The sequence below is a fragment of the Podarcis raffonei genome, chromosome 9 (genome assembly GCF_027172205.1).
Source record: "Podarcis raffonei isolate rPodRaf1 chromosome 9, rPodRaf1.pri, whole genome shotgun sequence".
NCBI classification, from domain to species: Eukaryota; Metazoa; Chordata; class Lepidosauria; order Squamata; family Lacertidae; genus Podarcis; species Podarcis raffonei.
The window spans coordinates 69,725,615-69,750,207 of NC_070610.1; the positions used below are offsets into that span (position 1 = coordinate 69,725,615).

At 45.7% G+C, this 24,593-nt stretch overlaps 1 protein-coding gene across 1 annotated transcript in view; it reads right to left on the bottom strand.

Annotated features, from left to right (window-relative positions):
• Positions 1 to 24,593, bottom strand: part of FRAS1 (Fraser extracellular matrix complex subunit 1) — a 354,385-nt gene that overhangs the window by 186,389 nt on the left and 143,403 nt on the right. Inside the window, exons 3-10 of the mRNA XM_053404373.1 lie at positions 22,992 to 23,099; positions 21,278 to 21,370; positions 16,924 to 17,077; positions 15,209 to 15,342; positions 9,653 to 9,736; positions 8,260 to 8,361; positions 7,982 to 8,173; positions 1,984 to 2,073 (exon numbers count right to left, since the gene is read on the bottom strand). Coding sequence (XP_053260348.1) covers positions 1,984 to 2,073; positions 7,982 to 8,173; positions 8,260 to 8,361; positions 9,653 to 9,736; positions 15,209 to 15,342; positions 16,924 to 17,077; positions 21,278 to 21,370; positions 22,992 to 23,099 — 957 coding nt within the window. The remainder of the gene's footprint in view (positions 1 to 1,983; positions 2,074 to 7,981; positions 8,174 to 8,259; positions 8,362 to 9,652; positions 9,737 to 15,208; positions 15,343 to 16,923; positions 17,078 to 21,277; positions 21,371 to 22,991; positions 23,100 to 24,593) is intronic.

A 24,593-nucleotide genomic window follows, 5' to 3' on the forward strand; every position in this document is an offset into this window, starting at 1 on the left:
CAAATTATGATAAAACAGCTAAACATTTGGGAGCAAGAGTGCTGTAAAACATTATCGAATGAGGTAATCCCATTCCAATAAAGCTGGCAATTGACAGAGAACATTTCAAGATTGTTTCCAAGGATCCTGAAAGTGCCTTTCTGTTGTGCAACCTCTCTCTCTCTTTCTCTCTCTCTCGACTTGAAACACACTGTGATCAGACCGCAAGTGAGCAGGATAGTTTTGCTGTTGGGCAAAGGGCTGGAATAAATTTCCTTTGGGTACTTCTGTGATATATAATATTATGAATTTGGCAATCCTGGCTACTGTGGATCAATCTTGATTTTTGTCTAGGGTGGCTGGGGCAACCCCGTCAGATGGGTGGCATTGGGCAGCAATCATCACCTGATTGACAGTCCAGGACGCCTGACAAAACATGATAGACTAGTTGAAGTGCAGGAAAAATCAATAGTCTCTCAGGGTGGCACTCACAATTAATCATGGTAGTAGCCCAGCATGCTTATTTGTTCCTAACGTGTCTATTGATTGCTGTTTTGGCTGCAAGCTGTTAGCAGCCTGCCTACCATTTTGTATCCTCCATCAGGCCATGGTTCTATCTTCAATCAATCAAAATTTTATTACGGTCATAGACCAGCATAAGTAGGTGGGGATACAATCATTTAAAGTCTGTGAAATGCTTTGGAAAGCTAAAATTATTAAAACAGAAGGTACATATAAAAGATAAGAAGCTAAAAGAAGGTGTAGGGGCATTAAACAAATGTGGAAAAGCATAAAAGTTTAGCATATAAAAGACTATGCCTATCAATTTACAAAGCACTTGGATATGAGTGTTCATTAAATCTAGTTTGTGGTGCAGGTCAAGGATCTAGCATCATTCCAGGGATACATTCATTGCAGTGAGGAAATGGCAGGTGTCGCCAAAAAAATGGTGGAGAATATTGGGAGGGGGGAATTCTGCACATTGGCCTACTTCTAGGGGAGCAAGAAAAACCTCAGAAATTTTCTCAGGAAAACTGAGAGTTCTCTGCTTAGCTCCAGTTTCCAATGCCCTTTCACCCAGAGGAAACTAAAAACCGGAGCGAAAGGCTCCTGGAATGTCTCTCATTACAGAGGAATGGGGCAAGAACCTCAGGACTGATTGATAGACACAGCCAGTTCCCAACATCCCAGCACACTGAAGCATGGCCAAGAAACAGATCCTGGGCAATTGAGACAAGAGCTGGCTTGACTCTCACTGCAGACAAGGGCTAGCCTGGTATGCAATGGCTCCCTGTGAGTTCTCCAGAGCAAAGTTACAATACCTTCCTATGCACTTTTGCTCTAAAGTTGCCCCACGGCAGTCAGTGGGGTTTACTGCCAGGTTAGTTGCACATAGAACGGATCGTTCAAAAGGGCAAAGGACCACAGAAGCTGTGAATCATGCTAGTTAGGCACCCCATTCTGTTCCTCCTCTCGTTTCAGATGTGTCAACAAGCAAAGTTTGTACAGTGGTACCTCTGGTTGCAAACGGGATCTGTTCCGGAGGCCCGTTCACAACCTGAACAGAACACAACCCGCGTCTGCGCACGCGCAGGTCGCGATTCGCCGCTTCTGCGCATATGCATGACATCATTTTGCGCGTCTGCGCATGCGCGAGCGGCAAAACCCAAAAGTAACCTGTTCCGTTACTTCTGGGTCACCGCGGGACGCAACCTGAAAATGCTCAACCTGAAGCAAACGTAACATGAGGTATGACTGTATACTTTCCAGCACTCACTAGCTTAAGTGCTAGAATATTGCTTTTTTAAAAAAAAAAAATAACAACAGATTCCTAGGATGCAGAAACGCATCTTTCAGCTAAGTAGATATGTGCAAGGTATAAACCTACAGGGCTCAGGTTACATAGCCTGTGATTCTACACTGATGGCTCCCATTTGGGTGAATATCATTCTTCAATCCATCACCCAAACAGTTCTATGTGCCCCAAGTTTTCAGGCTACTTACATATTTGGTACGCCCTTGGTGTACACAGGGCCTGCCTCTGGAAATACATTCAGGACAGCACTTGCCTTCTAAATGAACTAATTCTTCACCCTGTGGAGAAAGAGGCAGCCGCAGCATGATACCCAGAATTAGCATTTTAAAAAAAAAAAAAATACAATGCTGAAAGAAGACAGTGGGAGCCCGAACTTTTTTTGAACTGGAATGCAGTCTTTAAGATCCTATTTCCCTTTATCACTCCTGGAGCTCATTCCATCACTCTTGGTTCTCTCCCAAAAGATATGTGTGCTTAAATACCTTTGTGGCTGCAGAACAATTCCCGCAAGCTCCCAGTCCAAATGCCACAAAACTGGCAAGGGATCAAAAGGGGGATCCAGTTTCATGGATTGAATCCAGCCCGCATGGCTATCACAATCAGCTTGCTTGATTACTTTGTTGTCCATCGCAAAAGTTTCCTCCAAAGAGCTCAAGAGTGCTGGGTAGGGCAATGGTCCCTTTTTAGCCTCACAACCCCCCCCCCTGTGAGGTAGGCCAGGTACATTTTAGGCTGCTGAGAGAGCGCAAACTGCATGATTGCCACTGAGCCGCAAAGGCAAACGGGGACTCGAGCCCAGGTCTCCCGGGTCAGGCCAAGGAGATAAAGGTAATGAACATGGCTCTCTTGCTTCTCAGTTTCTCCTTACAACAACCCTGTGATGTAGGTTAGGCTGGGAGAAGGTAGCTGGCCCAAGGTTACCCAGTGATTTTCACCGATGTGGGGGGATTTGAACCCGGGTCTCCCAGTTCCTAATCTGACACTCTCTCTTTTTCTCCCAATAAATTTTTATTATTTTCTTTACACATTCATTCTTACACTACATTAATCAACCTATAAACCTTATGCTCTACCGAGCTTGTGACTTCCCTCCCTCCCTTCAGTTGGTATCCCTTATCACATCCTGTCACGTATTTTATCTTTTTACACCTAATCATCCTGTCCACATTGTAGAAGTTACTTCAATCCTGCTAGTGTCTTTAAGTTTTTACAGTTGTCCTTTAAATACACAATAAATTTACTCCAATTTTTCCGGAGTCTTTGATCGTCCAGATCCTGAATCCTGCCAGTCAGTTTGGCTAACTCCGCATAGTCCATCATTTTCGTCTGCCACTCCACAATGGTAGGAACTTCTTGTGATTTCCAGTTTGGGGCCAACAAAGTCCTTGCCGCAGCTGTGGCATACATGAATATCTTTGATCTTTTGTCTTAATCTCCTTTCCCATCAGGCCAAGCAAAAAAAGCCTCTGGCTTTTTAGGGAAAGTATATTTCAATATTTTCTTAAGTTCATTGTAAATCGACTCCCAAAATGTCTTAACTTTATCACAAATCCACCACATGTGATAATATTCACCATCCACCTCTTTGCACTTCCAACATTTTTTATCCCTCATCCTATACATTTTTGCCAATTTTGTCGGTGTTAAATGTCACCTATAAATCATCTTCATTAAATTTTCTTTCAGAGCCATACATGACATAAATTTTATACTTTCATTCCATAATTTTATCCAATTCGATGTTATGCCCAAAATCTATAGCCCACCTAATCCAACACTCTCACCACTAAACCACACAGGCTCAGTGGATATATCGATGGGCAGATATATGTGTGTATCCATGACTGAATCTAAATTCTCAGCCATGTGCGCTAGCTGTATCCCACAAAAGTCATCTTCACAATGCATATAAAAATGCAGTCATATTCTAGGTGCCGAAATCCCAATGGAGCAGAAAATATTCTTTATACATGCGACCACCGCTGAGCAGATGTTATTGACCCAGAGATGGAAAGAAGATAAAGTCCCGACCAGAGAAGAATGGCAGATTAAGTTGATGGCTTGTGCCGAAATGGCAAAAATGACTGGAAGGGTAGGACTTTAACCGATGGCTTCAAGTTGCAAGAAAAGAGATTCCAACTATACATTCAGAAAAAGCTTTCTGACAGCAGGAGCTGTTTGGCAGTGGAACAGACTTCCTTGGGAGACAATGGACTCTCGTTCCTTGGAGGTTTTTAAGCAGCGGTTGGGTGGCCATGTGTCATAGATGCTTTAGCTGAGATCCTGGCATTGCAAGGGGTTGGACTAGATGACCCCTGGCTCCCTTCCAACTGTAAAAATCTATGAATCTATGGTTTCTCTGAAGGCAACATTTCGTTGACCCTTCACGGGGAAAGCTTTGATCAATGTTTGATCACCTCTGGGAAGTGCGCTTCTAGGAAAGGGAGGTTAAACTATTTATACATCTGTTGCAAAATTATGCGGTGTGGAAAGAGCCCTTGTCACAGTACATATTGTTAACATTCCCGGTTGGTGCTGTTACCTTCCCCAGCACGCACAAGAGCCCACTTCATATAAAAAGCAAGGGCAAATATGTATGGGGTGGGGTCCTTCCTGCCAAAAAATGCCCGCCCGCCTGCCAAGATTCAGAGCTGGGGAGGATTGTTTAAGATAACGGTCTCATTTTTCGCTGCCCAGCTTACAATGCAACGCCAGGGGCCACAGTGGTGGCAGCGAGGCTGTTGAAATGAAAGCCTCTTCAAAGGTCTACACAATAGTTTGCGCCTCGTGTGATCCCCGTGGCGACACTATGTTCTGAAAAGGAAAAAATGAAGAAAGAAAGCACTTGTTCTCTAACGTTTTCTCCTCAGAACATTGTGGCCTCCCGTTCTGTTGGGTGGAGACCCTCTTAAGAGCAGTCCTGCAGGATCAGACCTGGGGTGGCATTCAGCTAAGCCCTACTCAGGGGTTTTATAAATCGGTCTCTTGGTTCCATATATAGCGGGCATTGCAATAAATAGTGGTATAGGTCCTCTACACAAGGTTGCCCACAGACAGTCTCTCCTTGTACTGTACTTTGCTGTACCAACCATCTACCACTGCCGAGGGCATCGATTGGAATCGTAATTCTGTAAAAGCGATTCTTAGTACGGCAAGTACTAAGAATCCACTAAGGTCCAGCTCCGTACCACCATCCACTAAGGTCCAGCTCCGAGGACCTTGTGACAGTTCCCTCACTGTGAGAAGTGAGCTTAGAGGGAACCAGGCCGAGGGCCTTCTCGGTAGCGGTGCCCGCCCTGTGGAACGCCCTCCCATCAGATGTGAAACAGATAAACAGCTATTTGACTTTTAGATGACATCTGAAGGCAGCCCTATATCAGGATGCTTTTAATCTGTGATGTTCTGTTGTGTTGCTGTTGCTGTTGCGGTTCTGTATATTATGTTGGAAGCCATCCAAAGTGGCTGGGGCAACCCAGTCAGATGGGCAGCGTACTGTATTTTTCTGTGTGTAAGACGATGCTTTTCGCTTTATAAAAAGGCAAAAACTGGGTGTCATCTTATACACAGATAGAGAATGCAGAGGGGTGATGTGCGATTAATGACAGCAGCAAACAGGAGACTGGCAGTGGCAATTGGGCAGGTGATTGGTGGCTGCGGCAAGGGCTGCTGGCGATTGGCTGTGGCTGCGGCAGTTGGGCAGGTGATTGGCGGCTGTGGTAAGAGGGTGGGTGGGCTGTTGGTGGTGGCAAGCGAGCAGACAATTGGCGGCTGCAGCGAGGTGTGTGATTGGCAGTGGCGGGCAGGTGGGTGAGTGATTGGTGGAAGCGGTCTTAATTTTGAGTTTTAAAAAATAGGAGTCGTCTTATACATGGGGGCGTCTTATACACGAAAAAATATGGTAGTTGTTATTATTTATTAATTATTATTATTATTATTATTAGTTGGGCCTGAACTCCTTTTATACAAAGCTACTGTGGAAATATGAACCTTGAATGGTTCACATTAGCGCTGCTCATCCAACACAATGCGCTGTCGCCGCTTCTCAAACGCAGCTGTTCATTGTGAGGGAACAGGCGTATGAACCCGAGCCTCGAAAAGAAACAGAAGCCCCTGCTGAGGAAAAGATCTTAAACGCCCACAGTGGCACCCTTTTAAAAATATCCCAGAATGCCTAGGATATTGCTCTCTCTCTCTCTCAGAACAGCAGAGCTGAGGCGGGAGCAAGCAAGAGAGAATTGTGGGATTTTCCGGGCAGTACGATGCCTGCCAACAAACTTCACCCTTCTCCCAGTCATCTGGTAATAAATAAATAAATGCAAGCCCACATTTGTCGGAGAACTTGAGAGACAGCCACCTGAAACTCGCTGCTTGTCGATAGGCTCATCCCAACCAGTTTGCTGGAAGCGTGTGAAATGAATTTCTTTTCTTGCATAGTCTCCATAATCCTGTCCCTGCCTACCTGCCCTGCCTACGCCAGTGGCCTCGTTGCAGCTTAAATAGAGTTATGTGACCAGAAAAGTTAATTCTTCCCCAACGAAGGATGAAACCCGCGGAGACCTGGCTTCAATTTAGCTCCGGTTTACTGATGCAAATGTCCTAAATACAGAACTAGCTGGGAAGATTTGGGAGGGTTTTGAAAGCAGGCAGAAAGGGAGAGAGGAGATACCTGCTGCTTTTGTTGCCGACTTTATAAAATATTTCGGTGGAATGGCACCAATGACACCTCTGGGGGCTGCTGAGCTAGAATACATCACTGATAATAAGCCGCGGAGTGTGCACTCTGGACTAAAAAATACATAGCTATCCATCTAAAGTTAATCCAAATTCCACATCCAACAGAGCCGAGTTCGGCTGCCCCTGTAAATAATGCAAATTTGCGAAATGTCTCTTACTTTGCATAATTGATGCTGTGAATCCTTACACACACACACACACACACACACACACAGACTATCTAGCGTCACTTATTCGGCTTATCATGAAGCGGGGGCAAGAAAGCTGGCAAGAGGGTATGGACCCCCTGCCCAGATGTCAGGAGCAACTGCAGCTAGGGCTGGGACCCCATAGCTCTTGTGCACAGCTGCCCCGTAAGCTGCCAGGGTTGGGTATGTGGGCATCTGTGGCAGGAGGGGGGAGAAAGTGGGCAGTCCCACTGTCGAGAGAACACGGCAGATACTTAACTTTTTATTGTCAAAGATAACACTAATAATAATAATAATAATAATAATAATAATAATAATAATAATAATTTATTTGCACCCTACCCATCTGGCTGGGTTTCCCCAGCCACTCTGGGAGGCTTCCAACATTAAAAATACATTAAAATGTCACACATTAAAAACTTCCCTGCAGGGCTGCCTTCAGATGTCTTCTAAATGCCAGATAGTTGTTTATCTCTTTTGGTTGGCCGATATTGCAGAGGGCTTGAGGCATTGGTTACAGGTGTGAGGGTATTTGGCAGTGAGCCTTTGGGCTCTTGTGGCAGTTAGGCATTGTTTGACCTTGTGATGGGGGAGGGGAGGTGTGGAGGTGTGGCCCATGGAGGCGTGGCCATCACCTGCCCCTCCAAGCTTAAGGGTATTCCGTTAAAGGAATCCGGGGGTGTGGATCTTGTCCACAAGTTCCCCACAAATCAGTGACTCCCTCTCCAGAGCCAGACTCCAACACCTCTTCCCCACAGTGCACACTCGTCAGCATCCTGTCAGTCCCTGGTACCCAACCCAAATAAACAATAGTCGGGGAATATTTGTGGAATATTTGAAAAATCATGGTATGCAACTAGGTGCATTGGTAGGGTCTACTTAAATCAAGCAGTTAAAAGTACTAGCAAGATTAATTGTAGAACAGTTCAAAAATGGAATGAAGTGGAAAATCCAGTGTTAAAAATTTAAACAAGAGAAGAAGCCGCAAAAGTGTGGGAGGGAAGTCTGATATGTATTGATATTGGAAATATGAGACTTTAAGATGTGTATTCGTAAATTATTGAAAACTGAAAATAGAATTTATAATGGTGTTATCTAAACAAAAACAAAACAAATAAAACACAATCCCCAGATTCCCAGCTTTCATTTCTGCTTTTCCTGTTGGGTTTTTTTAGTTTTTAGTTGGTGTTTCTGGGAATCTTCTATGGAAATAAATAATAGAACCAGATAGATAAGGTTGCTCAAAATGCGGTCATTTTCTTACCGGGGCACACTCCACCTTGGCACACCCTCCGTGCCAGCAAGAGACTCGCCCTCCGTCACACATGCAGAACTCGCACCCGGTACCGTTCCACATCTCGTCGTGGTACCTTACGACGCCGTCATGGACGCAGCTCCCCTTGGAGGAGACGCATTCCTCGCAGCAAACTCCAGGACGCTGTATTTTGCTCTCCCCCTAGGAACAGGCAATTCAGATGCCTCGTGAAAAGAGAGAACAGCAAACTGCCTGGATTCTCCCAGGATTCCAAGCTCGGGAATTACCTTCTCGCAGGTGACAGGTGTGCAGGTCTGCCTCAGACACCTGGGCTCCCCTCTGTCGCAGACGCAGGTTGTGCAGGCATCTTTCTGCCACTGCTCGCCGTGCTGTGCAACAGAAATAAACGTAAGTACTCCATTCAGGTTAACCGCTGGTGTCCACATGGGGTGGAGAACACCAGAAAATAGCCTGATGAAGACTGGGCATCCACAAAATGGTGGCTGGCTGTTGGGAGGAGAAAAATGAAAAACGGGGCGGTAGGAGGAAACAAATAGAGTATCCTGAGCAGGCACACATAGAATAATAGAACTGTAGGGAAGAGACCGTGAGGGTCATCTAGTCCAAGCCCCTGGAACATGTGCAGAGGAGGGTGATTGTTATGTACTGAGTTGAATAGGATCCAAAAGGCAGCAGTCTGATTGGTCCCAGAACAATAGGATCCAAAATGCAGCAGTCTGATTGGTCCTAGAACAATAGGATCCAAAATGCAGCATTCTGATTGGTCCTAGAAGAAGAGTTTGGATTTGATATCCCGCCTTTCACTCCCTTTAAGGAGTCTCAAAGCGGCTAACATTCTCCTTTCCCTTCCTCCCCCACAACAAACACTCTGTGAGGTGAGTGGGGCTGAGAGACTTCAAAGAAGTGTGACTGGCCCAAGGTCACCCAGCAGCTGCATGTGGAGGAGCGGAGATGCGAACCCGGTTCCCCAGATTCTCTTCTTCTTCTTCTTTTTGCACCAAAATAAAACCTGTAAAAGACAGGTCGGAGTCCTGCCTGGTTACTCACGAGCAACCACCAGTGCCATATGACAGGATGCTTTAGCTGCGATTCCTGCATTGCAGGGGGTTGGACTAGATGACCCTTGGGGTCCCTTCCAATTCTATGAATGCAGGAATCTTTCACCCAACTCAAGGTTCAAGCCCACGACCCTGATATGAAGAGCCTGGTGCTCTACCAAGTGCGCTATGTTTCGTCGCATGCCCTGCTCGCATAACTCTGTAACGCATCAAATGCATTCCTGATTTTTTGAAAATAAAAAAAAATTGCAAAGCTCTGTCCTGGATCGCCAGAGCCTGTTATCTCCCACCCGCCCTCGCCCTCCTCTCTGCACACCACTTTTCAAACTATGTTAGCAGGAACGGCCTTATCTACACTGGCCTGTGAACTGAGTTGTCTCTCGCCAGCACATTCCTTTCTACTTCTTAATCCCCTTCATTTCGTCAGGCTTCCCAGGAAGAAGAAAAGCAGCAGGTTGTAAAAAGGAGAAGAAGAAGAAAGTGGGGAAAGAAGTCGTTCACGCCGGCAAAAGCCTCGAGTGCCGGGAGAGGAGCAGAAATGTGTCATATGCAGCCCATGCCAAGTCGATTCCTGCCTGCCTTCATCAAAGGGTTTCCTTACCTCATATGCTCTCCCAGGTGCAGAGCAGGATTTCAGAGTGCATTGTGGGCAACACCTCCCAGCAGGTACAACCACACTTTCATCCTGAGCATTGGGGAAAGGGTGGGTGGAAAGAAAGAAATTGCATATAATAAGAGAGACACCAGACCTGGGAATTATAGGGACAGAACGACCCAGACCGTATGGGAATTTATTTGTGTATGCAACCACGGCAGCAAGAATGTTACTTGCCCCCAAAAAAATGGAAAAGAAGAAGTCCCAGCAAAAGAAGAACGGATACAAACACTTACGGAATATGCAGAAAAGGCGAAACTTACCGGAAAAATAAGAAATCAAGATAACAAACTCCTTATAAAAGAATGGAAATGGTTTATCAAATATTTGCAAATAAACTGTAAACATTGGCAGGATTATTGTAATAATCTACAGTTTTATAAGAGTATATATTTAAAGCAGATGAATAAATGATAAAATTAAGTGAATTTGGATATGCAGAAAATATTAAAAATAAACTGAAGGAACCGCAGAAAGAGGGGGAAGGGAGTTTTGAAATGCTAAAACGATTATAACATTATTGAAATGTATGAAATTGAAAATCATAAATAAAATCATTTTTAAAAGAGAGAGAGAGAGAAAGACAGACGGACAGACAGATGGACAATCAGACACTATATCAATAAGGAACTGTTTCACCTGGCAGGTCATGGAGCAGAGCAAATAACAAAAGCTCTCAAATCAATAAGCCCTCTTGATTTGGGACCTTCACCCCTGAGATCTAATGCCCTCCATAGACCCCAAAAGATGAGGCAAAGAGGGGGCTAGATCTCCCCTTAACTTTGCCCCAGGTAGCTAAGCCCCTTTCCCCCAGGATGATCAGATAAAATGACTACAGCTGTAGGCATGGCTAACTGGTAAAGGCAAAGCACCCAACAACCAGTTGGTTTGTTTGCCTGGGGAGCCCAGCAAGGGAGAAAGGAAGTGAACTGCACTGAGCACTAAATATATGGAAAGAGAGATCCAGGCAGAGACAAGAGTTGAGGCTGAGGGCAAAGAGGCCGCTCTGTTCTGTTGTTCTACAATATTAATGAAATGTGTCTCGGGATCCCTTTTGCATTTAATTTTTGATTCTGCACGCTGCATCACCTTGACATATCCTCCTCCAGCCCTTTCAAAGCACATCCAAGGGTCCCCGATTTTACCCCTTGGAGACTCCAAGGGAACAGCTGAAGCTTTGCAGCTTCAAGTCCAACTCTGAGATCTCTCAAATCTCGATGTGAGCCACTGATTGCATGGAGAAAAGCGAAGGTATCCTCAGATGATGGGGAGCCCATAGCACCCCATTCGACATTGTTCTGGCTTGACGGTGGGCATTCTCGCCCTTGTCTGAGGATGACAACCTTGCAGGCTCTCCTACCGCACAGGAGCAAACGAATGCAGAATAGGCTACAGGCCCCGGAAAAACTGCTCATGGCTCTCCCAAGGGGCAGCAGCTACTTTTTAAAAAAATATATTTAATCATTTTTCAATACAAACAACAACCACAAAAGACACATACAACAAAAACCAGAACGACACTAATAACACAATTTGACAATTCAGATTTGAATACACTGATATACCTATGACTACACCTTTTAAACAATATTTTCCCACCTCTTTCTCCCCCCCCACTTCCCCCCACTATCCGCCTTATCGCTTAAATATTCCTTCCAGATTTCTTCATACTTATCCATTCTTAATTTGCGTCGACATGCATTTCGTTCGTATGTAGCTAATCTGTCCATATTATCAATCCATGTGCTCAATGGAATCTTTTTGCGGCTCTTCCAATTCATCAGAACAAGTTTTTTTGCTTCTAATATAGCACGGTACATCCAATTTTTCTGACCCCTTGTAATCTCCCACATTTCCGGAATATAATTTAGAATTAAATTCAATTTGTGGAGGCAGCAGCTACTTGAAAGAGAGCCCTGCCATCTTTGTCCCCATCTTGCGCAAGTCAGCCAACAAGGGTACCTTCGGGAACTGGCCAAGGTCCCGTGAACCTCTTTGCCTTGCGCTGAGCCGGAAGAGTCTCTGGAAGTCATTGCCGCTTGCCCTGGGCACCCCCAAGCCCCAGAAAAACAGGGTAGCTGTCGTGAATGGTGTCCCTTAAAGAGGAGACAGGCCCAACATTTGCTGGCCCCCAAGGGACGCGGGTAGCGCTGTGGGTTAAACCGCAGAGCCTAGGACTTGCTGATCAGAAGGTCAGCAGTTTGAATCCCCACGACAGGGTGAGCTCCCATTGCTCGGTCCCTGCTCCTGCCAACCTTGCAGTTCGACAGCACATCAAAGTGCAAGTAGATAAATAGGTACCGCTCCGGTGGGAAGGTTAACGGCGTTTCCGTGCCCTGCTCTGCTTCGCCAGAAGCGGCTTAGTCATGCTGGCCACATGACCCGGAAGCTGTACACCGGCTCCCTCGGCCAATAAAGCGAGATGAGCGCCGCAACCCCAGAGTCGGTCACGACTGGACCTAATGGTCAGGGGTCCCTTTACCTTTAACCTCTAGGAGGCAATGGAAATCTTTCACTTTGGGAGAAGGAATGAAGACGCGGTGTTGCCTTACTGATGGACACTTTGCCAGTACAGGAATGAAAAATGAGAGAGACGAATGAGCAGGGTAGGAGCCTCACTGTTAAGGTTAATGCATTTTCCATTAGAGCCTCATCTTAGGATATCTATCAAACATTCTTAAAATTAGCTAAAGGGGGAATTGGGTTGCTGTTGCTGCGTTAACCCCCGAGGCCCGCAGGTCTGATTATTCACACCCTCCTTGTTTCACCGATACATCTCTTCCACATTCTAATGACTCACTGATTAAATAATAGTGTGATCAGTGGCAAAGATGTGGGGTGAGATGAAAACGTTCAAGAATCTCCCATCAACTTGTCCTGAAGCTCATTTCTTCCGACTCTTCATGTTCTGCGCAGAGCATTTTTGCCTGCTGCCTGAAAGTGGTTTTATGCTCTCGTCAGAAAACTGGCATTAATCTGTTAGAGGAAATAGGCTGGTTACATCTTTATGAACTAATCCTCTGACATGACAATACCCTCTGAAAAAAAGGTATTTGGCTGTTAACTGCCGTTAAATGTTACTGCGTTATAAATTCTTCTAAAATCAGGAGGGGGGGTGAAGCTAATAAAGGAACTGGGTATTACTAATGTGAACACCTGGCTGCTTCCGACGCAGGTGAGAAGATGTGAAGAAAGAAAATAAATTTATGAGGATGAAGATTGTTTGCTGAATGCCTTCCCCGGCCAAGGTTTCAGCTGCTAACCTGGATGACTAAGCCCACATATCAAGGGCGCTGTTCAGTGAATGTAAAAAAGGAATGTGCAGAGCAGCAAAAAATAAAATAAAAGCAGCAACCTCCTGACACCAAGTGTAATTTGGAGGGTGGTACTCAGCAATGAAGAATGGAAACAGGGCTATCTACAAATGAGATGGGAGGAAATGTAGCCGCCTTATTTCTTGGCAGGAACATTTTGTATTGATCTGAATAAAGGCCACACTCTGCCCCACCAAATCCAGCTTGTATGAAATCTGAGTGCGGCCTAGGATTGTGTTCCTACAGGCAGCAAAGTTAAAATGGGTATATGTGGCATCAGACTACTCAGGCCAATGGAATAAAAGCAGGTTGGAGACCCTACAACTTCAATAGACCAAGGGGGCGATCACCTATGTGAAGGTTGGATTATTTAAAACCAACAGAAAGGCTGGTGTGGATGCAGGAAGGAAACAACAGAGAACGCTGGAGAGAACTTGAAGAGGTGCTTCTCCAAAAATGGACATGAGATGCTGAAGGAGGAAGAAGGCAGAGAAAATTTAAGACATCTCTTTTTGGGGTGTGGCCTATATTCAGGGGAAGCTTATATTTGGACCCAAAGGGATGCGGATAGCGCTGTAGTCTAAACCACTGAGCCTCTTGGGCCTGCCGATCAGAAGGTCGGCGGTTCAAATCCCCGTGACGGGGTAAGCTCCCGTTGCTCTGTCCCAGCTCCTGCCAACCTAGCAGTTCAAAAGCACACCAGTGCAAGTAGATAAATAGGTACCACTCCAGCAGGAAAGTAAACGGCATTTCTGTGCGCTCTGGCACTCGTTACACTGTTCCATCGTTCCAGAAGCGCTTTAGTCATGCTGACCACATGACCTGGAAAGATGTCTGTGGACAAACACCAGCTCCTTTGGCCTGAAAGATAGATGAGCACCGCAACCCACATAGTCGCCTTTCACGGGGTCCTTTACCTTTTACTTAAATTTGGACCCAATCAGAATATACTTTTTTGAAGAAGAAAAAAGTCACATTGCCAGAAAGACTCTGTTTTCCAGAAATGGTGACCATAGCCATGGGTCACTGAGGAAGCAGTCCCTAATAACTGTTTCCCATAACAGGCTGCAAAATTCACAGGATGCTTTGGGGAAGGCATAGCTCTTAAAGTGGTACGAAAGTGCTTTAAATGTATAGTGTGGGTGTGACTTTAGTCTCTCTTGTATATCCTGTTTCTCTCCAAAACTTAAGCACGCAAGTGTCTCTGTCTGTTCCTACACAAGAATCTTCTTACTCCATCCTCATTTTGACTTTTCTAATCCAAGCCTCATTGAACCTACTGTCAGGAGTTCAGCCTACACTCGAGTAGGACCCTGGCAGAGACACATGCCCGACTGGCATGTTCTCTCCCTCCTGGCCGATTGTTCAGGAGCTTCAAAAGCTTTTTTCTGCTCAAACATCACAGCGACCAATGCCAACAGACACTGGCACATTTAGGGATCCGCAGAGTTTGTGCATCATGCACGTGACAGATCTCAGCAACTCAGCATTTTGGCTAATCTACTTTATTTACATATAAACACACATGGAGCACTGCAACATGGCTCCCTCTCTCTAGCATCAGACAGCAAAGAGAAAAAGAACAAAGGACAATAGTCCCACTTCATGGAACACAGTAACACAAACACCCTGTCTCCGTCACTTCCCACTTTGTGGAGTCAAAACATATACTGTCATGAGAAAGACAAAAATCCCATGACTGCAATCATGGAGCAGGAATTCTAACACCTACCTCTGCTCAGGGTGAATTGGTTCCATGTCCTCTAGAACCACAGTGGGGGCACCTCACTGTTATCAATAGTAATAGGACTGCAAACATTTTCTCGCTCAAAGAGGAGATTTCACGTCACGTTGCAAGCAATGTAATGCATGTCACATTGCCATGCAGTCAAACTAAACTACATGACATCGACACCAAGCCAAGTCAGAGTTAAGGCAATAACAGTTTTGCTCCATTCCTCTCCAAAACTGGGGAATCATTTTGCAGGGTGCAAAAGTTTTCATGAAATGCCTGCCCCCCCCCTTTTTTTTAAAGCTCAGCTCCAGTTAGTTACAGCAGAGGAAACAGATAAAGTTAAGACAATGCCTTGTTTTTTCACCTGAATGGCAAAGTTGAACATGAAAATAAATAATAACAATTTAAAAGGAAAGGTTGAATAAAATGCAGAGAAGTCTTGCACGATCTTACCTCTTTACACAATATAGGCTGACAAACTACGGTGAAACACTGCGCAGTCCCGTTCCGACAGACACATCTGGCACACTTGCTGGGCTGCCAATCCTCACCATCCAGGTACGTTTGACCATCAAAAGAACAAGGCTCTAAAAGGCATTGAAGACCATTGTTTTTTTCCTAGGTTCACGGAACATTTGAGAGGAGGGCTGGTGAACCTCTGGCCTCCAGATGTTCATAAAGTCTGGGTCCCATCAGGCCCAGACAGCGTGCTGAACAGCCAGCAATGGTTCAGAAACATCTGGAAGGCCAAAGGATTCCTACCCATATTCTAGAGTCTGTGAGGTTATACTCTTCATTTTTCGAAGAGCAATCTCACAACATCAGGCATATCTGTAACACTTCCATAGTTACATTGTCCTCTGAATCTGTCCCTTGTGGTCAAGAAGGGACACAGAAGCACATGGAAAGTCTTCTGTTTCAAAGGAGACATGGTGTATCCCTATTTTCCCCCTTTCCCAAGAGCAAAATAATCTCGGAAGAATGGAGTATCACGTTGAAGGGCGAAGGAGGAGAATAGGTTGTTGTTTTCATTTTGATTATATATTTTGTGGCTTTATATTTTGATGTTGTTCTGTGAACCGCCCTGAGACCTCCAGGTATACCAGGTATAGAGTGGTATAGTAGTAGTAGTAGTAGTAGTAGTAGTAATAATAATAATAATAATAATAATAATAATAATAATAATAATAATAGAAGATTGTGCCTCCATTCCCAGTTTTCATGCTCTAAATTGTAAATCTGCATAGAATTGATGCACACACAACTGAACAAGCATGGAATTCTGCGTGATCTTGAAAGTTCCCTCATTCAAGGTATCGTGTAAATGCATATCAGAGATCACACAAGAAGCCAGAAAGTCGGTCTTAAATTATGCATAAAAGTGTGTTGCGGTCAATCCTTGCTGCTACATGTCTCCTCAGAAAGGCACATGAGTGGGGACATGCAAAGAAAGAGAGAGCCAATGTGCTGTAGTGGTTAGAGTGTTGGACTAGGACCTGGGAGACCAGGGTTTGAATCCCCAAGTAGCTATGAAGCTCACTAGGTGACCTACTTCACAGGGTTGCTGTGAGGATAAAATGGAGGGGAGAACTATGTACTCCACCTTGAGTTCCTTGGAGGAAAGGGAATAGTTGTTTTAATAATGAAAGAGGCAACTGTGAGCCACTGAGAGGACAGCCCAGCACAAAACAGGCTGCGGTGGAAAAAGGTGAGCCTAGGTTGGCATTTTCAGGGCACCAAAGATAAGCCAAGAGGACACTATCAGCACATAAATAATAATGAATCTTTGGCCTGTTAAAATGGGGGGGGGTGTTGTTTGTTAATATATTAGATATTTTTGTGCTTTTATATTGTAAACCACCCTCTGATCCCCGGATGAAGGGCAGTATAATAAGAAAATAATAATAATAATAATAATAATAATAATAATAATAATAATAATAATAATATTTGGTTTAGCAATCAAATGGATGGATAGCTGGAGTGCCAGATTTTCCTCCCCTATTTAAAAGTGGCTGTATAAATCCTGCAATAAGCAACAGCTTATTGGACAAGCTTAGATTACATTTGGCTAAGCTGCGGCGACGGCGGCAAGTCTGCTTACGTTTTCAAGACGGACAAATCCAGGGCGAATCCCCTCTCCCTTCACCACCCTTTTACTCACTCACCTCCGCTGCCGGCACACCGTGGGCAGCACTTTCCTTGCCTGGGGGGGCCCACTCCCTCGCAGGAGAGGGCAGGGCAAGCCTTGGGGGTGCAGGTGATTTCCCCACTGGCACAAGCGCAGGTCGTACATTCGGAGCCAGCCCATTCCGTACCATGCTACAGGGGAAACAGAGCGGGAAAAACAGGTAACTGTCAATTGTTGGCAACAGAAGAAGCTGTGGGACTTGGCGGAAATGACTGGCAAAATCCGAGACCAGGGAGAAGAGTCAGTGGAAGAAGATTGGAAAAAGTTTAAAGACTATTTACAGAAATACTGTAAAATTAATGAATGCTAGAAGAATGTTGGAATGAAGTTACATGGCTTTAGTAGAAATGTTATAAGGAATTAAGTACAAATAGATTAATAGAATATTAAAGGAAAAAATAAGGCTAGAATGTGTTAAGATAATTATAGGATAGAAAACAGAGGAAGATGGAAAGGAATTGCTGAAACAATTAATAGAAGTAGAATACAAAAAGGGAGGTGTGAGGAGGTCGTTGAAATAAGTGAATGAAAGATAAGATATTGAAAATGTTTGAGGTGTTTTAAACTGTTTTTGTTCTGTTTTGTTAGTTTAATGTGTTAGTGTTATGTAGTGTTTTTGTATTGTATTGTATTGTCCTTTTTTTGTAGTGTTTAAATGGTTGGAAAAGTAATAAATATTATTAAAATAAGAAGCTGTGGGACTTTGCTGGACTATATTTTCCCGTCTCCTAATCCCATCATAAATGGGATGCCAAGGAAACCAGATCATTTGACTCTAAGGCGAGCCCTGCTAGATCAAAGACCAATAGTCCATTCGGGTCAGCATCCTTTTCTCCTAGGGGCTAACCAGAAGCATATGGGAAGCAGGACATGATGCAGAAAACTTTCCCCATCTGTGATTCCCAGCAATTGGTATTCAGAGGCACATTGCCCACCTCCCAAAAAGCAGAGGTACTATACAGCTGGCCAGTATGGCTAGTAGGTGCTGAGGGTTTCACCCTCCATAAATTTGCCTCGTCCTGTTTTAAATCCATCCAAGCCACCATAGCATCTTCTATTCTGTACATACAGTGGTACCTCAGGTTACAGACGCTTCAGGTTACAGACTCCGCTAACCCAGAAATAGTACAGTGGTACCTTGGGTTAGGGACACGGGTGGCGCTGTGGGTTAAACCATAGAGCCTAGGACTTGCCGATCAGAAGGTCGGCGGTTCGAATCCCCGCGACGGGGTGAGCTCCTGTTGCTCGGTCCCTGCTCCTGGCAACATAGCAGTTTGAAAGCACATCAAAGTGTAAGTAGATAAATAGGTACCACTCTGGCGGGAAGGTAAGCGGTGTTTCCGTGTGTTGCTCTGGTTTGCCAGAAGCGGCTTAGTCATGCTGGCCACATGACACGGAAGCTGTACGCTGGCTCCCTCAGCCAATAAAGCGAGATGAGCGCCGCAACCCCAGAGTCGGTCACGACTGGACCTAATGTTCAGGGGTCCCTTTACCTTTACCTTTACCTCGGGTTAAGAACTTAATTCGTTCTGGAGGTTTGTTCTTAACCTGAAACTGTTCTTAACCTGAAGCACCACTTTAGCTAATGGGGCCTCCTGCTGCCACACAATTTCTGTTCTCAGCCTGAAGCAAAGTTCTTAGCCCAAGGTAATATTTCTGGGTTAGCAGATTCTGTAACCTGAAGCACATGTAACCTGAAGCGTATGTAACCCAAGGTACCACTGTATCTCGGGTTAAGAACTTTGCTTCAGGATAAGAACAGAAATTGCGCAGTGGCGGCAAGGCGGCAGTGGGAGGCCCCATTGGCTAAAGTGGTGCTTCAGGTTAAGAACAGTTTCAGGTTAAGAACGGACCTCCGGAACAAATTAAGTACTTAACCCAAGGTACCACTGTAGATGCAAATTTAGAAATATGCTGATTCTCAGATGTTTCTGCTATTCCCTGGCTACTGGTTCTGATAAGGGACATTTTCGTAACCACTAAGCCAGAAGTCACTAAACTCCCTACCAAAAGTATGGCCAGATCTGTATGGCAGGCTTGACCAGAACTCATAACAGCATTGCCCTTCCTCCTAGCCCTGGATTGAAAATAAAGCCAGGCTCATATATTTTAATGTTTGCATTTGCTGCAATAATACTCTCGGACATACATTATAACTGGAACCATTATTGCCTTGCTTTAAAACTAAGGAGGACATTTAAATCTTTATATTCTGCCATGTTTCTCCATTTTATGTCCCCATTTAGCCAGCTGGCAAAGAACGCCCCTGCGAGACCCTTTAGATCTCAACTTTCTCTGTTGGCGAAGCAAGCAGAGGAAAAGTTATACAAGCAGCAAAGTGGGCAGAGACCAAAAGCGAAGAGCTGTAGCCAGTGAAATCGCTGTCCGAGCAGAACAGCTTCCGCTCATGCAATGGGAATTCCCATTCTTCTCTTTCCCCTGACGTGCCCGCCATCACACTCCCCAAAAACTGATGTGCTCCAGAACAGACTGGTGGGTGCAGGGCGGCTGCTGTGGGATAGGAATATTTTGTTTACAGAAGTCGTTCTGCCCGCACAATGATGTAGTCCAACCCTCTGCAACGCAGGAATCTTTTGCCCTATGGGGGGCTTGAACCAACGGCTCTGAGATTGAGAGTCTCATGCTCAACCAACCAAGCCATCTCAGCTGCAGCCTTTGTGGGATTCAGCCCATAAAAACTGTGCTTTCTGAGCCACACGAGAGGTCCATCCATGCCCAGTATTCTGGGCAATGGCTGGCAGCCAGATCCATTTAGCTTTCACAGCCACCTGCCCTGTTGGACCGCGGATGGGGAAGCTGTGATCTGACAACATCTGGGGGTCCCAAACTCCCACCTTCCCAGACCACTGGCCATTCTGGTGAGGGCTGGATTCCCAACAATGCACTGGAAGGAGACATGTTCCCCATTGCTGTGTTGCATCTATTCTCTGTGAAAAGTCCACCCTATTGATTCTTTTTTTCTAATGGAAAGACAGGAAATACAGAGAAACAACACTCTAATAATAATCTAATCTAGAGTGGTGGCTGGCCCCTGTTTGTCCCTAGCAAACAAAACTTGGAGATACACTGCCTCTGAACATGAGGGTTCCATAGCTGTCAACTTACAGATTTGAAAATAAGGGACCAGCAGCCTCGAAAATAAGGGATCAGCAACCAAAATAAGGGATTTTCCAACCACAGGTAGGTTCAACTTCTGAGCCCCTCCGAGCCAAAGGCAGAAAGCCCAGCCAGCAGCCAAACGAAGCCTCAAGCGGTGGTTCCCACAGCGCAGCAACCCGGCAAAGGGGATGCAGCAAGGAAAACCACCGTCACCTCTCCACTGGGAAGCGCTGAGCAAAGGCGAGTCCCCAGGCAACGCGGCCGATTTGATTGGCACAATGCATGCAAGCTCCACCCCCCAGTCGTCCTTAAACTCCTTATTGGGTGAGCAACACAGCCAAGCAACACAGTTGGAGCCTCCCTCCTCCCTGGCCGGCAGGGAGGGAGGGAGAGGAGCTGCTTCCTTTGAAACCTGGGAAATTTAAGGGACATCATCAATAAGGGACAGCAGCGGGACACAGCGCTGGGATAAGGGGGTTTCCCGCCAAATAAGGGACGGTTGACAGCTATGGGGTTCTATTTTCTGCTAGCATGGTGAAGACTCGTTGACAGGCCTACTAGTTGGAGCAATGGCTGCTTTCTGGAGAGGTGTCTGCTGGCAGTCCTACGCTACTCCTTGCGAGCCCCAAATTTTTGATAAATGGGAGATACTACAACGAGCAAACAAATGAAATGATTAATGGTTCTTCCTCTTTACTTATGCAATAAGCCAGCTCCTGGAAACGAACATACTCATATTCTCGCAGCGAAAATGCCAAGCTTGTGAAATTGACCCAGTTGGCAGCGAGAGTGCGCCAGTTATTATTATTTTTTCCCCCATTCCTCTTCTCATCTTTGGGTATCTGCCCAAAAGTTAATTTGCAGCAATAACTTTGGTTAGGCCATGTGTGAAGCCGCCTAAGACTGCTCTGACCTAGTTACCCGAATGGAAGAACTGGAGAAAAATCTAAGGCAGCCAAAGAATTGGCCGAGCGGATCAATGCAACGCTTTGTGGATATTAAGAAAGCCCAGCCATCAAGCGACCAGACTTCTCTCGGCCCGGCATACCAGACAAGCAGCTAGATCTCACTCAGATTGTGTTTCCAACATGAAGTTCTCTGAATGTCTCTCTGCAGCCGCAAGGCAAGGTCCCAAGAGGGAACGAGACAAGAGTTTTTTCCAAGAAGAAAAGCCAACTGCAAGTTGAAAGGGATACACAAGAAATGCTCACCTCGTGGACCCGTCCTTCATGCTCACAAAATCCCTCCGTTTGCAGAACGCACTCAGGGCAGCAAGCGTTGGCAGGTGTTTGTAGCACTTCCCCCTGAACAAGAAAAAGCCATTCAGCGAGTGTCACAAATCCATCTGTCTAGAAAAGCCTATTCCTGATATTCCAACACACAGTCTCGACAATATAGGCCTCCTCTGTTCAGAATGGAAAGGTGGAATAATAATAATAATAATAATAATAATAATAATAATAATAATAATAATAATAATAATATTTTATTTATACCCCGCCCATCTGGCTGAGTTTCCCCAGCCACTCTGGGCGGCTCCCAATCGAGTGTTTCTAATCCTAGCATCCATAAGGGTATTATTATTATTATTATTATTATTATTATTATTATTATTATTATTTTGTGGGGAGCGGTGTTCAATCTAACAAAAGAATGCAAATAGGAACTGAGCAGGGAGAGGAAGTAAGTCTCTTGTGCATTGTAGAGACCATATAACACAGGTCCTGAAAGACCTACACTGGCTCCCAGTACATTTCTGAGCACAATTCAAAGTGTTGGTGCTGAATTTAAAGCCCTAAACGGCCTCAGTCCAGTATACCTGAAGGAGCATCTCCACCTTCATCATTCAGCCTGGATGCTGAGGTCCAGCACCGAGGGCCTTCTGGCACTTCCCTCACTGAGAGAAGTGAGGTTACAGGGAACCAGGCAGAGGGCCTTCTTGGTGTTGGCGCCCACCCTGTGGAACGCCCTCCCATCAGATGTCAAGGAAATAAACAGCTATCGGACTGTTAGATGACATCTGAAGGCAATCCTGTTTAGGGAAGATTTTGATGTTTGATCTTTTATCGTGTTTTTAATATTCTGTTGGGAGCTGCCCAGAGTGGCTGGTGAAACCCAGCCAGATGAGCGGGGTATAAATAATAAGTTGTTGTTGTTGAAGATGATGATGTGGGTGCCATAGGAGGTACCACTGGGCACCTGTCACATTGGTAACCCCTGTAATAAACTAAAAGCATAGAATTGTAGCTTTGGAAGGGACCACAAGGATCATCTAGTCCAATCCCTTGAAACGCAGGAACCTTTTGCCCAATGTGGGGCTCAAACCCACAACCCTAAGATTAAGAGTCTCGTGCTCTACTGACTGAGCCACACTTTCAAATAAAGAAGAGACAATAGGAATATGCCTTAAGGTAAAGGTAAAGGGACCCCTGACCATTAGGTCCAGTTGTGGCCGACTCTGGGGTTGCGGCGCTCATCTCGCTTTACTGGCCAAGGGAACCGGCGTACAGCGTCCGGGTCATGTGGCCAGCATGACTAAGCCGCTTCTGGCGAACCAGAGCAGCACACGGAAACTCTGTTTACCTTCCCGCCGGAGCAGTACCTATTTATCTACTTGCACTTTGATGTGCTTTCGAACTGCTACGTTTGCAGAAGCAGGGACCGAGCAACAGGAGCTTACCCCGTCACAGGGATTCGAACCGCCGACCTTCTGATCGGCAAGTCCTAGGCTCTGTGGTTTAACCCACACCGCCTTAGATGGAGTTAAACGACTGGTCCATAGAGTTCAGTGCTGTCTGCACTGACTGGCAGCAGCACTCCAGGGTTACAGGCAGAAATCCTTCCCAGCCCTATAAGGAGATGCCAGAGACTGAACTTGCCACGACCACTTCATTTCTCCACGCGGACATCATTCCGTCGCCTTACCTTCCCAAAGTCGCAGCGAGGGTTTTTGCAAACGACGCCTTTGCACAGGACAATGTCGCCATGGCAACTGCACTCCCGGCAGGAGTCTGGCTTCCAAGCGGTGTTGTTCTGCAAACAAGTCATAAGCTCGGAATTAAAATTGCATTAAAAAGCATGAAGACTGCACGCAATTACGGGGCAGCAAAGAGTTCAAACGAATTAAAAAGGAAAAGGGCCCTTAAACATTGCAGAGGCAAACTTGGCAAGCCAAGTCTATCTGCTACACGCCGATTAGTAACCATGGCTGTAACAAGTCCAAAGCTATTCATTCCGTACTTCCAAAACATGTAATCAAAAGGCTTGGGCCTGCAATGAAAAGCAATCAATTCCAGCTGCAAAATAATTGATCCACCTAAGACCCGGTAGCTACAATCTGATTAGAGCTTCTCTTCCATCCAGCAACGGCTTCTATAAACAGATTCGGGCTGGGAATTTAACAGCCTCCAAAGGAGCTTTTGACGCTCCATTCATATTAAAATTAATGTGCTAGGAAAATTACCTGGGGTGTCAAACAGCTTCTATGTGTGGGGAGAGGCGGAAAAGATCCGGAGTCCTCTGCTTGGAGAGGAGGCAGGGAATGTATGTAAGAAGAAAGGAAAGTTCCTGAGCTGGTAGAGCAAGGAAATGTAGTCTTTGGTAAAATGATTTTTTGTAGGAGCGGCTTGGGAAAAGGAGCCAAGGAAAAAAACCAGCATTTTTTTTCCCTTTTCTCTTTGCACTCAATATACCCGAAAAGTAACTCCATTTTTGTGTGTGCACTTCCAACTACCCTCTGGAAATTTCGGGACAGGGTGTTGCGTGGCGATTCCCGCCTCCCCCCAGTTGGAATAAAGACACAGGACACCATTAGTTTAGGTTAATGGGCAAAAATTGCCCACAACTTTATTGGTTACAGGTAAGAGCGGTATTGGCTTAGACATTGGTCCTATCAGACTATCCGGCTTCAGCCTGTTAGCATGAAAACCGGAAAGGGTTAACACCAGCAGGGGGAGCCCTGTGATGCACATCAACTAGGAACTCCCCCAGGGTCACCGCTCGGAGGCGTGCTTTAGGCCCTGGCCTCCATAGATTTTGGACGAGGCAACGCCCCCCGGGATCCTTTTCTGGACTACCCTTCAATATCTGGGGGAGGTGATGGCGCTCCTCCCCCCCAACACATCTACATAATAATACCTCTACCATTGCCTAACCGCCGAAACCAAAAACGTTGTGACGATTTGCTACGAGGTAGGCAAAAAAACAAATGGCCGGTGCCAATTCGCCAAGTGGAAATCAGCTGCGTGGTCGAAAAGGGGAGATCCCGGGGCCGCACCGGCCTTAAATGACCCAGGCCACGCCCCTGGATCCAGCCGATTGGCTGGCTCTGGGGCTGACGCGGCCCAAGAATTGCCCTGAAAGACAGCCTTCGAACGAGTGTTGGGGGCGTAAGCCCATAGCAAGACCACCTCCTCCTGATGTCGGAAGTGGATTTGTCTTAAGCCCAATTAAGCGGGGGGTGGGCATTTTCCGGCATCTGGTCTAACTAAAGTCCTACACACCCACACAGTTCAGATCATGTCTGCC